The sequence below is a fragment of the Loxodonta africana genome, chromosome 11 (assembly GCF_030014295.1).
Source record: "Loxodonta africana isolate mLoxAfr1 chromosome 11, mLoxAfr1.hap2, whole genome shotgun sequence".
In the NCBI taxonomy this organism is placed as follows: domain Eukaryota; kingdom Metazoa; phylum Chordata; class Mammalia; order Proboscidea; family Elephantidae; genus Loxodonta; species Loxodonta africana.
In genome coordinates, this window is record NC_087352.1 from 38,548,190 (window position 1) to 38,563,829 (window position 15,640).

The 15,640-nt window shown below is 38.0% G+C and overlaps 1 protein-coding gene across 1 annotated transcript in view; it reads right to left on the minus strand.

Annotated features, from left to right (window-relative positions):
- The window catches only part of DOK6 (docking protein 6), a 436,186-nt gene that overhangs the window by 253,978 nt on the left and 166,568 nt on the right, over positions 1-15,640 (minus strand). Inside the window, exon 2 of the mRNA XM_023543736.2 lies at positions 15,207-15,314. Within this exon, the coding sequence (XP_023399504.2) occupies positions 15,207-15,314 (108 nt within the window). The remainder of the gene's footprint in view (positions 1-15,206; positions 15,315-15,640) is intronic.

Consider the following 15,640-nt stretch of genomic DNA (forward strand, 5'->3'; position numbering starts at 1 on the left):
CTTCCACTGATTAGAGGAAGTGTCATCACAGGGCTGGGCAACTGAGCTCTGAGCCGCAGCAAACAAGTTATCAACCACTGGGCCAGACAAGGGTGTCAGATGGGTACCAGTGGTAGGCAGGATTCAGAGATGGCTCTCAAGATTCCCCAATCTCTGCTGTACATAACCCTGTATTAGGTTATGTTTATGGCACAGTTAACCTTAAAGAAGGAAAGTTATCTGGGTGGGCCTGACCTAATCACATTAGCCCTTTTCAAAGCACAGAGTTTTCCCTGGTCACAGAAGAAACAGTCAGATAATTTCCAAGTACAAGATGGATTTAATGCGTCAGATTGCTGGTTCAGAGATGGAGGGACCCGTGTATCAAGGACTGGGGACAGCCTCTAGTTGCTGAGATCAGGTCCCTTGTAGACAGCCAGCAAGGAAGTGGAGACCTTAGTCCTACAGCTGAAAGGAATTGAATTCTGCCAACAACAGGAGGTACTTAGAAGCAGATTTTTCTCCAGAACTGTCAGACAAGAGCTCGGCCCAGTAAACGTGATTTCAGCCTTGTGTAACCCTGAGCAAGCAACCCAGCCACGCTGGGCCAGACTTTTGAACAATGGAACTTTGAACAAACAAATGGGTGTTTATGTTTGTGGTAACTTCTTACACAGCAATATAAAACTAAGACAGTCTCCCAATTTATTGTTAGTGATGGAACTGCAGAAAAGATTCAACCCTTGGGAACAATGATGAGCCTGACCATATCAGCTTACTTGCAAGACAGAACTGGAATAAAACATGGGAAGCTGAGTTATTGGCCCACCATCAGGGAGTTCACTACACCAGCTCTAAGACCATAAGAACATCATGGTAGCCTCAGGCCTAAGAGAGTATCACCTGAAAGGAAAATTTCCAGTAGCCAAGCCAAGTCCTTTACAAAAGGATAAGGAAGACTAAAGGAAAATTCAAGACTACCAAAAGCCACCTTAAATTTTAATTTTATAGCATACTCGATATTTAAATATGATTAACTTGATTCAAAGGCATAGAAAGGGAGAATAACAAAGAATTTTTTAAGCAGACACTGACTCTATTTCTGCTTCTCCCAAACAAACAAAACTTATTTCTCTGAACATTGTACAGCAGGAATTCAACCATGTCTTCAAATTATGTGTGACCATTCTAAGAAAAAATAGACCATTTATCAACGAAACAAGTAATTTTACTAAGTCTCAAAGCCCACCAAAAGACCAAAAACCAAACCCAGTGCCGTCGAGTCGATTCTGACTCATAGCAACCCTATAGGACAGAGTAGAACTGCCCCATAGAGATTCCAAGGAGCACCTGGCAGATTCGAACTGCGGACCCTTTGGTTAGCAGCTGTAGCACTTAACTACCATGCCACCAGGGTTTCCTCAAAGCCCACAGTTGTCTAAATAAACTGTTTTCTCATCAATAAAATCAGTTCAGTGGTTGCCCATAGGTATGTAATCAAGGGTTATTCACTGCTCAATTAAAATTTTGCTGCTGTCTTTAATAGAAGCTATAGTTTTTTTATAGGCTTTATTTTTTTAATGTTTTTAATTTTTTTTTAAATTGAACTTTAGATGAAGGTTTACAGAACTAGTTTCTCATCAAACAGTTAGGACTCACATTGTTGTATGACATTGGTTAACAACCCCACGACATGTGAACACTCTCCCTTCTCAACCCTGGGTTCCCTAATATGAGCCTTCCTGTTCCCTCCTGCCTTCTAGTCCCTGCCCCAGGGCTGGTGCGTCCCTTTAGTCTTTTTTTGTTCCATGGGCCTGTTCAATCTTTGACTGAAGGATGAACCTCAGGAGTGACCTCATTACTGAGCTGAAAGGGTGTCCGGGGACCAGACTCTCAGGGTTTCTCCAGTGTCTGTAGGGCCAGCAAGTCTGGTCTTTCCTTTTGAGTCAGAACTTTGCTCTACATTTTTCTCCAGCTCTGTACAGGACCCTCTATTGTGATCCCTGTCAGAGCAGTCAGTGGTGGTAGCCGGGCACCATCTAGCTGCACTGGACTCAGTCTGGTGGAGACTGTGGTAGATGTGGTCCATCAGTCCTTTGGACTAATCTTTCCCTTGTGTCTTTAGTTTTCTTCATTCTTCCTTGCTCCTGAAGGGGTAAGACCAGTGGAGTTTCATAGATGGCCACTCACAGGCTTTTAAGACCCCAGACACTACTCACCAAAGTAGAATGTAGAACATTTTCTTTATAAACTATGTTATGCCAACTGAGCTAGATGTTCCCGAGACCATGGTCGCCACAGCCCTCAGCCCAGCAACTCAGAGAGTTTGGATGTGTCTGTGGAGCTACCATGACCTTGAAAAGGTTTTAAATTATTAAAAAAAAAAAAAATACTACATGACATTGACTGCTCTGATAGAGATCACAACAGAGGGTCCCAGACAGAGCTGGAGAAAAATGTAGAACAAAATCGTAACTCAAAAACAAACAAACAATAAAAACAACCAGACCTATTGGCCTGACAGAGCCTGGAGAAATCCCAACAGTATGGTCCCTGGACACACTTTTAGCTCAGTAATAAAGTCACTCCAGAGGTGCACCCTTCAGCCAAAGATTAGACAGGCCCATAAAACAAAATGAGACAAAAGGGGCACACCAGCCCAGGGGCAAGGACCAAAAGGCAGGAGGGGACAGGAAACCTGGTAATACAGACCCCAAGGTCAAGAAGCAAGAGTGCTGACATGTTGTGTAGGGTTATTAACCAATGTCATAAAACAACATGTGTACTAACTGTTTAATGAGAAACTAGTTTGCTCTATAAACCTTCATGTAAAGTACAATAAAAAAAATACTATATAATATGAAACAATGTCATTATTTATAACAAAAGATACTAGATAGATATCAATAGTGAAGTGCAAAATATTAATTCAAGACTGAATTTTCATGGAAATATTTTTCAACTTTTAAGTTGTAAATACGCATTCACTGCTTGAGGTATAATATATAATTTTCTCATGAAAGGCAGAAAAACAATTTAGCTTCAGTGAACATTATGAAATAAGCATTTCTCTTGTTGCATCTAACACTCAACTCTTAGGTAGCATTTGTTAATGGGTAAAGATGAGATTTTTAAAAACCAAAAAAGCATTCATGATATTTTGTGAAATAATAATGAAGGGCATAGGATCTCAATCCATTAAATAAACATAAAAATATTCCATAAATGATGGAAATAAAATCATAATAGAATTATGGTATTAAATATCCTTTCTGAAATTACCATCTGATTTACTGAATAAAATGCCTTTTCTGAAATTTGAAGCTACTTTACCATCCAAGTTGATCTCAAAAGATTTCTGAGGTTGGTATGAACTTTTTCCCTGATTTCCAAGATGCAAAATCTAGGACAAATTTTTACAACCACAGTGGCTTTACGGTTTACATATTATTTTACGTGCAGGTATCATCCCACTTTCTGAACAATGGTATTACTATTTTCATTCTACAGGTGGAAAAGTGAGGGAAGTATAATGTTAAAATTATACTATGTTGTTTTTTATACAGTACCATTTATGGATGGCTGCCTTGGAAAAGGAAAAGGGGTAGTTTTAATGAGCAGAATAAAGAGAGTAGTTTTGTTAACGTACACTACACTATGGAAACGGAAACTGGGCAGAAAAATGGAAACTGGGTGGAAACATTGTGCTTATTGGAAACCCTGGTGGCCTAGTGATTAACAGTTCATCTACTAACCAAAAATGTCGGCAGTTTGAATCCACCAGGCACTCCTTGGAAACCCTATGGGGCAGCTCTACTCTGTCTTATAGGATTGCTGAGTTGGAACCGACTTGATGACATCTTTTTTTGGATGGGGGGAGCTTGCTAACATAAATCATTCTGCTGTATACTGTAAGTCAAGTCCAGAACAACTACACCATATATTCTGCATTCAATTCTATATCTCTCTGTGAACAGATCACTGCTGCAGAGCAACAGGTAATATATAAAAATCCCAGTTACTGGGTTATCTATTTCCCATGGCATCCTTAAGCTATTCAGAAAAATTCTTATTGAAGAACTTTTCATCTTAGATTAAACTTTGATTTTAATTTTATAAAATTTTCATTGACCTTGGTTCAAATATTACACAGAACAAGTTTAGCTGTGGGAGTTCCCCATCATTCTGAGATGACAACTTTGATCTCCTTCATTCAAAAGTCCAGTGTCAGGTCACGACCAGCCCATCCCTCTCAGAGACACATACTCTCCACAGTGTATCATACCATGGCCATTTTTCTTTTCGTTCCTTTCATCTACATAAAAGCCAACGTTACATACTCACTTCATTGCATCCTCCTTCAGTGACTAGCCAGTGATCAGATAACGTAAGTAAAACTCTCAATAATGATCATGGGTTAACGTGTGACCGTCCCAGGAAGGCTTGTGTATGTTAATAGTGCTTGTGTTCAAGAGACTGAAACCTTTTTATTGCAATCTGAAATTACACGTCAATCAATCGATCAATAAATGGATGATTGAACAAATGGACAGGACGCCTTAATTCAAATAAATGAAGACTGATATGGGAATGTCAGGCAGGTATTTCTACAGACATCAATCCTTTGAAAACCCTTCATTTCCTACCAAGTGTGCATACAGTCATTTCTTCATGGAATCAAAATGAGAGTGTTTAGTATGACACATTGTGCACATGTGATGTTTCTACAATCACCAATGCTTTTGCTTCCAGCTTTCAGTAATATTTAGATACACAGCTGCTATCAAGAGAGACAGGTGGCTCCAAGTCATGGTGACTCCTTGTACAACTCAACAAAATGTTGCCCAGTTCCGCGTCATCCTCAAAATCACCAGCATGTTTGAGTCCATCATTGCGACTCTTATTCCAATCCATCTCACCTAGGGTCTCCCTCACCCTTGCTGGCCTTTGACTTCACCACACATGATGTCCTCCTCCAGCAATTGATCCTTCCTGATAATGTGTCAAAAGCAAGCATGTCAGACTATGTTCTGCTGTGATCGATAGGTTTTCATTGGCTAATTTTTGTAAATAGATTGCCAAGTCTTTCTTTCCAGTCTGTCTTAGTCTGGAAACTCCACTGAAACTTGTATACCATGGGTGACCCTGCTGGTTATTTGATATGCCAGTGACATAGCTTCCGACATCACAGTAACATGCAAGCCATCAGAGTGACAGACAGGTAGTCAAGGTAATATTATAGGTGGTTATTTTTCACAAGGATGTCTTCATCTTTCATCTCCATCTTCAACTTTCTCAGATGTTTGCTTTATAAAGATAAATACTGCTGACTTCATATAGGAGTAAAGCAGACAGAATGGACTGATATTTTCCGTCTCACATTACAAAGGATTTAGAAATAAGACTGGTCCTAATAAAGGTACTGCTTTCCTTGGCATCATTAATTTCTATCCCTGCAACTTCCACGGTTCTATCTTCCTTCCTCCTTCCAGGAGACTTTATTTATATTTTCCTCCCCGTGGACAGGACTCATATTTATTTTATTAAAATTTCTTTAAACTGTTTCTTTTTCATCTGCTTAGAAAATTAAGGAAAATTTATTAGTTGATTCTATGTAAATTGTTCTAGTTCAGTTTTCATTGAGGATAAATTTGTTTTGAATATCTGTTACTACAATTATATACAGCTACATTTTGAACCCTAATGCATTTTTAATAACTTCCTTCAGCAGCTACTGATTTGAATTTCAAATTTCTTTCTACCAAGTAAAAAAACTTATAGCTGTTTCATATAAAAATTGATTTATGCAGCAAGATCTCTCTCACAGTAAACATATCAAATGTCTAAATGAGACCATTAATAATCACAAGCTTTTTTCTTTTTTTTTTATAATATTCACGTTCCAGATAGAGCGTGGCACAAAGTTAAAGTTGATAAAGAATTGTGTCTTTAGCTTATTTTTCATACATTGTTCACTTAGGTTGGAAACATTTCATTCATTTATTTTGAATTGAGCTCTATAGCAGATTTTAGGGCATATTAAAATAATTGATTAATTACAAGCCTGAAGTATTTAAACATTCACAAACAAAATTTTGGGAAATTAGTATTAGTCTATTTCTTTAGATCTTATACAAAATGGAAGAACTCCCCCCCCCCCCCATTTCTGGAGATCCAATATTTGGGCTCGTCATGGGACTGCCCAAAGAAAAAGAAAAATTTCAAACATGCCAGCTTGCTACATAAGGGGATCTTCCTTTGTTTATCTGACCATCAGCGGGAACTGTGCGAAATTTACAGTTTTGCCAATGTTCACTTCTGAGAAGAGAATTTATGACTCTAGGAATGGAAAAAGCCATGGAGAGATGGTTCATCCTTGACTTTGCAGGAGCCAAGAGTTTATTTCAGGATAAAACTATCAAGAACACGAGTGATTGCTTTTTTGACTTGATGGCTGGCTGTCCAGGCCTTAGACAACGTAACTACACGATCCTTGTAGTGGCCCCTTCACTCACCTACCCTTCGGAGGTTGCACGTGTCAGTATTTTTATATTTTTCTGGTAAGATAAACATATTTTCTCTTTAGAATTATTATGTTATTCAGTTAGATGTATATTTAAGGGAGTCTAGAAAATTACTCTAAATTTTACTGCTTAGTATATTTGACATTCTACCAGCAGTTTCTCATTTAAATGGCACTTTCCACAATTTTCTAGCATTTCTTGAACCAGCTGTTTTCCATTTAAGTGTCAACTTTATCTGATTTGCAATTCTCAAGATTTAGAATTGCAATACCTGTGAAATACCCTGGAAGCCACTCTAAGGTGGTCTCAAAATCCATTTTAGAGAAAACTGCTAATTACAAAGCTTTATTTTGCAATGATCAGGCTTTCAAAGATAGGCTTTGAAATATACCCACATTAATATTAGTTCTGTCCAACAGATTTTCTGAAAAATTTCCTTACAATCTGACAGTACTTCCAATTGCATAATGAAAATACTTCCTTCAGTATACTAGGGATACCTCAAACATTCTGACGAGGAGCTTGTTTTCTTTACTGCTAAAAACTGCTTCTCCTCACGTGTCCCCTGTATCTGAAGAACACAGCCACTCAAGTCACCCAGGCTTGAAATGACTGGCCTTGGATTCCCTTTCACCTTTATTCAATCAATTACTAAGTCTTCTTAATTCTACTTGATTCTATCTGGACAATGTCATCAAAATCCATCTATCTCCTCCTCTTCATTTGCTTTGCTTCTCTCCAATTCATCTTTCTTTTTGGAAATATAATACTCTAGTAGTTTCGCTGCATTTAGTCTATTACCCTATCTCTTTGATGTGGTGTCTTCCAAGTTATATTTTCTAAAATACATATTTGAGGATATACGACAAAACATTTTAAATCCTTCACAATTTCTCTACTACTTAAAGGATAAAGACTAGACTCCCAGAGTCTTAAAAGCTAGTGAGCAGCCATCTAAGCTGCATCAATTGGTCCCGATCCACCCGGAGCAAGGGAGAATGAAGAACACCAAAAACACAAGGAAAATATTAGCCCAAGAGACAGAAAGGGCCACATTAACCACATACTCCATCAGCCTGAGACCAGAAGAACTAGATGGTACCTGGCTACCACCAATGACTGCCCTGACAGAGAACACAACATACAGTTCCTGACGGAACAGGAGAGAAGTGGGGTGCAGAACTCAAACTCCAGTAAAAAGACCAGACTTAGTGGACTGACTAAGACTGGAGGGACTCCAGAAAACATGGCCCCCAGGTTCTCTGCTAGCCCAAAACTAAAACCATTCCTGAAACCAACTTTTCAGACAAAGATTAGACTGGTCTGTAAGACATAAAATGATACTCGTGAAGACTGTGCTTCTTAGCTCAAGTAGATACATGAGACTAAATGGGAACCTCCTGTCCAGAGGCAAGATGAGAAGGCAGAAAGGTTGAATGGACACGGGAAATCTGGGGTGGAAAGGAGGACTGTACTGTCTGTACATTATAATGTGACTGTCCTGTCACATTATAGGGAGACCAACTAGGGTCACATCACATTGCGTGTATAAAGTTTTGTATGAGAAATTAACCTGAACTGTAAACTTTCATTTAAAGCACAATTAAAAAAAAAAAAAAGATAAAGACTGGACTCATTAGTAAAGTACTCATGATCCTTCACAGTATTGCTCCATTTGCTTAATTTTTTTAAATAATATTTTATTGTGTTTTTCTTTGAAAGTTTACACAGCAAATTACATTCCTATTTAACCATTACTACACAATTTGTTCAGTGACATTGGTTACGTTGTTCATAGTGTCAACATTCTCACTATTTCCATTCTGGATGTTTCATTTCCAGTAATCTGATTTCCCTGTCCCCTTACCGTTTCATCTTTGGTTTAGAGTTAATAGCTGACCATTTGGTCTCATACAGATGGGTTTTTAAAGGTGTGCAGTACTCACAGGTAGTATTTTCTTTATTTTATGAGCCAGTCTGTTAGTTAAAAGGTGACCTCAGGTTAGTTTTGGTTCAAAGTTTAAGGAGCATCTCAGGGCGATAGTAAGGGGAAATCTAATCTCACTGGTCTAATAAGTCTGGACTTTTGAAGAATTTGAGTTCTGTTCCAAATTTTTCTCTTCTTCAATCGGGATTCATCTATTGTGACCCTGATCAGAATGGTTGTTAGTCATAGCCAGGCACCATCTAGTTCTCCTGGTCTCAGGGTAGATGAGGCCACAGTTCCTGTAGACTCTTAGTCCTATAAACCAGTTTCTTCTCTGGGTCTTTGGTTTCCGTCTTTCTCTATTCCAGATAACGAGACCGATAGTTGCAGTCCATTCACTTCTCTTAGGCTATCTCTAAGCACTGTGGCCCTATTTTCAGAGTTTGCTCACTCAAGATTGCCCAAATTCCCTTCATCTTGCCATCCATGCAATGTAACTTTTCAATACTTATAAACATACTCTCTCTTCCTTGCATAGTGTCTTTCCCACCATCATTTTGTTTTGTCTAAACAGAATAATCTCAAGAAGCCCCTTACTCATGACCTCCTCTGTGATGTCCTGATTTCCAAAGGCAGAACTAATCATTCCCTTATCCTTTTATTATAGCACTGTGCACATCATCATATTTCATTATAATTAGCTATTTATAAACCTTACCCCACTGGATTGTAAAATTTCCAAACCACAGTGATAATAACTCTAAACAGTATGGACTTCTCCTAGCACTCTTTTAAATACTTTTTATGTAGTACTTTATTTAAGCCTCATAACAGTCCTCAAGGAATAGGGCAATTATTGTTTTTATTGTACAAATAAGAAGAGTATCTTATTTAGCTTATTTGTCTTCTGAGACTCAGTGTCTATCTTGGCATCAAACATAGTAGTCTCACAAAAATACATATTACATGATTAGTAGTACTTTATTATTATATATGAATTGGGGAGTCCTGGTGGCACCAAGGTCAAGTGTTTGGCTGCTAACCAAAAGGTCAATGGTTAGAACCTACCCAGTGGCATCACGGGAGAGACCTGGTGATCTTTTCCCATAAAGACGATAGCCTAGGAAGCTCTATAAGACAGCTGTACTCTGTCCTATAGGGTAACTATAAGTCAAAATTGACTCAACAGGACACAAGAACAACAATAAGAACATGTATGAATTGAGTTTAAACAGCAGTTTCCCAAAAAAGTGGTGGGTTTCCTTTTTCCTTTGTAGCATAATGGTAATTACTCTTGGAGGCAGAATACCTGTATGTTATTTCTCTCAACCAAAGAAAGCAGGCTATGTACCTCGAATGCTCTTACTTTAATCAGGGCAATGTTAGAGTTGCTTAATGGTAATATAATTCTGATGACCAGGAAGAACAGATACCATTTGAGTAATAAAGAATGGCATTAAAATACTGTTAGAAGGCTGATAAAGGAGAATTTGAAGAACACTCGATGGGCATCCTAAGACGAAAAGAAGCAAAAAATCAGTAGTACTGACATATTTAAAATTATGGGAAGAAGACAAGACTGGTATTTTAAAATAAGGCAGTCAGGTAAAAATACTATAGGTCAAAACTAAAAGAGAATCAAAGTAAGAAAGTGGTCATGTACATAATCTCTTGAAAACAATCCTTAATGTTGGTTCCTATGAATGAACCATGACAAAATCATTTTTCCATAAAATGATTGATCTAGCTGCACTGTTTCCGTTCACAATCAATCGAAGAAGGAAAAAAAAAAAAGATAAATCTCCTCAAGGGAAGCTTAAATCACTAAGAAACTGAATCAGCCACCCCAATGCTATGAAAAGTAAGTTATAACAATAAAAACTTTAATCTTCATAACATTGCCATGAGAAAGGTAATTTTTAGCTATCACATACATTGAATCTAGTTATTAAAGTGCTTTAGGGAACTTCAACTTACAGTTAATGAAATCTGTTTAGTTATTTATTAAGAGACTATTCCCTTACTATTCCTATTCTCACTGTGCTCCCCATTCTCTTTTGCTGCTTAATTTTCACAGACTAACTGGTTTTTTAGAGCGAGAACGCTCACACATATGAAGCTTGTGTGTATTTGAAGTGTTATTCAATGTTTTAATATTAAATTTTATCCTATCTACTTCTATCTGTACTCATCTCATTCCTGACTTTTTGTTAAAATACAGTGTCCTTGGTTCTATCAAAAGCCAACTCCTGTAATTATACGCTGGAGCCTTCTCATCACTACATTTTCTGTCTACTAGGTCATTCCTATTGACCTACAGATATGTTACAATGCAGGCGGTCCCTGACTTATGACGGGGTTTCGCTCTGATGACTCCGCAGTCAGTCAGCTCTGACGTAAGTCAGATGTCTCTTTTTCATTATTACTGCCTTTTATTATCAGTATCTTTATAAATCTGATCTTGAACAGTAAATCATAACATTGAGCATCTGCAAGTGAACATCTGAGAATGATAACATCATCAAAGCATGCACTGCAACACTGTCTGCGGTACATATTACTAACGATAAAATGTACGAAAGAAGGCAAAACAGATGGTTCTAAGTAAGGTTCATCCTAACTCGAATACATCCTAAATCTGGGACTGCCTGTACATCTTACGTTTAAAAAGCATCCCTGCTACATAACTTGGCTTGATCTTACAGAAAAACTTTTCTTGAAAATAGCTGTCAAAGTAGCGTCTCTTCCTAACTTCGTCAACAGAGACCTCCACGTAGTAAACACCCGATCCCTTTTCAGTCAGTTTACTCAGTCTCTATGGTATTAGACATACTTCACCATCTCCTCTGTTTCCTTCCTGCCGTTGATCCGACACAGTAAAATCTGACTTTCAAATATCTTATTTTTAGTTATGAAATTTCTATTTTTTTTATAATTTCTTTTTCTTTGCAGGGACTTCCTATCTTTTATAAATATGATTAATATTTTCATTTACCTCACTTAGGTGTAATGTCTGTTTTAAAATTCTTGTTTGATAATTCCAACTGGGTCATGTCAGGTTTAACATCTGTTGATTTTCTTTTCCCTCTGAGATTGGATCACATTTCTGTGCCTTTTCATGTCTTGAGGAATTTTGGCTTTTTTCTTGGACATTATGAATATCACGTGTAGACTCTGTGTTCTGTTATAGTGTTCTGAAGAGTGTTGATATTTTGTTTCAGCAGGTAATTACCTTACTTAGACTGAATTACAGGCTGTCACACCTGTGGCTCAGACCTCGATTCAGTTCCTAATCCAGTGGTGAACTGCTTTCTAGTTTGTTCCTTCCTGTGTGGTTCAGGGCTCAGCTGTAGCTTTGGGCTGAGTTTATGTATATATTTAGGGGTTCCCCTTCTCTGTCTCTGAAGGGTTTCTTCCTCACTCCTTGCCTGCCTTGATTACCCCAGTGCTACTTTGACAGGTTCCTAAAAGGTAAGAAGTTTATCTATAGGAACTTTAGTCACCCATGACTATCACCGCTGCTGCAACTAGAGCTGCCCTCAGGGTAAAGCTGCAGCCAACGAATATAAGATACCCTGGGTTGTTCATTTGTCTCAAGATCTGACTCCCCTCCAGAAACTACATGCTTTTGTTCAGAGACCTGGGTACTCGTTTGTTACTGGTATTTAAAAATATTAGTCATTTAATGCCAGTTCCCTACATAAGACCCGTTAATAGACTCTCATCATTTGTAGAATATAATCCAGTTTTTATGACCTCTTCTCCTATACTCTAGCCTTAGAACCTTCTTTTTGATCCACAGGCATGCCAAAGTCTTCTCACTTTACTTTTTTTTCTTTTTTCTAAACAAGTGGATTATTTATTTTTTATTCTCTTGGAATGATCTTCTTCTACATCTCTGAATCCTTTAAGGGCTGGCACTTTTCTTCCCCACTTAGGTCTCAGCCTCTTCCTATCTATAGTAGTTCCCATTCATTCTGCCTCATATCATTCATTTAAAAAATAAATGCACTTACTACTACATGATATTTACCTAGTTATTGTTTGTTTACATTACTAAGAAGGTGAGATTAGTGACAGAACGATGCATCATCTTTTTCACCACTCTATCCCTGTTGCATTGAACAGTGCCACATGCATAATAAGTATTCAATAAGCATAAGTATAATGAACATTAATGAGCTGGAGTTCTATACCAGGCTGATAGTCCAAATTTGAGCAATTCACACAGTAACTCAAGGAATGAAGTTTTGCCTTTGACAGGCTCGGCCCACGGTGGAAGCCTAGTGATTTTCAATGAGGCCGACTCCAAGTCAAAGAGGAGCTAGCTAACGCTTTCTTCATCTCTGAGTGCTGCTATGGAGTGGTTGTGAATGCCACTGTAAGAGAAAGACACGGGCAAGGCATAAAGAGTAAAAAGAGCATAAAATAAGGAGAAAGGAAAACTGAAAGCACAGACAGCAAGGGTGCCATGCTCCGGATGCCTTTCAGAAATAGCTTTTTCTCTTCATCTGGCAAACACATCAATAATACCAGTTTCTTAATTCAAATATCATCTTTGTCAGAAGTTTTAAGTAAATCCCAGATTAGGCAAAATGTTCTTTCTGCAACAACCTACTTTTCTAACTGTACTTGCCATATTTGAATTGGAGGTATCTGTGTGTGTGCATTTCCCACTAGAACACAAGAACTTGGAGGGCAAGGACTGTTTCTCATGCATCTCTGTATTCCCAACCAGGAGTAGATGGGCTGGCGTAGAGTAGGCATCCAATACTTCCCTTTGTCTAAGTTACTAGTTGTTACCTGAGGTCAGAATACCGGAATGTGTCTTCCTTTAAATAACACATGGTTTGGTCCAAAATTGCTGTTAGCTACTGTCAAGTTGACCCTCAACTCATGGTGACCCTTTGCACAATGGAAGGAAGCACTGCCTGATGGATTGCAGATTGGAACATTGTGATCCACAGAGTTTTCATTGGCTGATTTTCAGAAGCAGATTGCCAGGTCTTTCTTTCTAGTCTGTCTCAGTCTAGAAGTTCCACTAAAACCTGTTCAACATCATTGCAACATGCAAGCCTCGAATGACAGACAGGTGGTGGCTATACATGAGGTAAACTGGTCGGGAATTGTATCTGGGTTACTCACATGGCAGGTGAGGATTCTACCACAGAACCATCAATGCATCAGTCCAAAACTGAGATACAACAATTCCTTGAGCCTGTTTTATCTGTTAGCAGAAATAAACCAAGGTGTGTTGGCTAGAGGGCATCTGACTAGTATACGTCACCGGCCAGCAGAAATCACTGTTCCCAGAGGGGCTCTGGCCATGAACCTACAGAATACATGTTATGTCCAGCCTTCAATTTTTTTCCCACAAACTCTATGCCATGGAATCACCTGTTACAACCTGGCAGCTCCTCATTAAATCAAGTTAAAGTTATTGCCATAGTCATAATCCAAAAAATACTATTGAAACTTTAGGCTTAAAATATTTTTTAATTTAGTTAGAACAGGAAGCATTGTGTTGGTTATTTCTGATATACTATGTCACACATAATTCTCAAAACAGAAGTGGAATACAGCAATGTTAAAACCCATGTACTTGTGAGAAACCCAAATATTCATAAACTAGTAAACGACAGGGTGGGAACTTCAACTTAGATTCTTTGGCAGTAAATCTATATTATTTCTACTATATAGAACACTTAACAGGGAGTTACCCACTGCTGTCAAGTCGATTCTGACTCACAGCGACCATACAGGACAGAGTAGAACTGCCCCATAGGGTTTCCGAGGATGTAGTCTTCACGGAAGCAGACTGCCACATCTTTCTCCTGTGGAGCCACTGGTAGGTTTGAATCACCATCCTTTCAATTAGCTGCTGAACGCTTAACCACTTTGCCACCCGAGCTCCTTAACAGGGAGTTACAGAAACTCAAATCTTAAACCCTCTGGATCCAGGCTCAAAAAAAAAAAAAAAATGATTGCTAGCTATTTGGTCAATAGTATTGATTAGCATATTACTGTCAAATAATTTTCTTTAATAAAAGGAGAAATTAGAACTGTATATCACAGAAAATAAAACTCCATAAATTCACTACATTATTCAGGGTAACTTGCTTTATATGACTGTCAGTGAGGAATGAGAATCTTTATTGAGTCTATTCAGGCATTCTACCAACAAGCAATACTATTCTACTATTCTGAGTTCTTTAAGCAATATACTAAGGATATTTTAGGGTTTTTTTTTTTACATTATTTTAATTTTTAGGAAATTGATAATTTCATTCGCAGAATTTATGCCACATCTGTACACATCAGCGTATTTGATGACCTTCTTCTTCCTTGTTAAGGAGCTGACTAAACAGCACATGCCATATAGGTTCAGACTGTCATTAGCACTGCTGAATCCAGTCTCCAGGTTCTATCTCCTAAACATGGCCCACAGTTTAAACCAAAGTAACAAATGCACAATTAACCTGAACAGAGGGAAAATGCTTACTCAGCACCTTGGAAAATGATCTGGTTGAGTTATGAGTCATCTCATTTTGCCAAGTAGCAATAAAAATGAGTCTTCCATTTTTCAGAGGTACCACTGGCATTTACAGCAGATGATTAAAATAAAGGAGAAAAATAACTTTTGCATTTTACCAGCACAGGGCTGTTTTATCCTGGCTATGCATTTTTGCTTCTGCAGATTTCATCGATCAACAGAAATGTCGCCAGAAGTTGCTGTCAAGGGTGGGTCCCCCGGGACTCCAAAGATGGTGGCTTACCTTATGGAAGTTTCTGAAATAAGCTGCCTTTTCATCTGGAAATTTTTCTAGTCTTCTGGGTCCTTTGCTGGAAGCCTTCTTGAAAACCAACCAGCATCGTCTGAAAATCTGCAAGCAAAAAGGAAACCCATTATCCGTCTTTTCAAGATGAGTTTAGTAGCATCAGGACTTTGTATTTTCAATTAATTCATTGTAAGGAATTTAAAAAATACACTTGTCTTACAGATCAGCTTTCTTTTTTGAGTCATAAACATGATACTTGTTAAAATTATAGCAAAATATAAAAAAGTATTTAATCTAAAAAGATTTTTTGTGTGAAAAGATTTCAAATGATAAGGTTTTTAAACTGCTCGTTTCAGTCATCTGTAACGTAATTAAATCACTTGGGTGTCAATACAATTGAAAATATTTATTTTTAGCAGCTAGCGACAGGC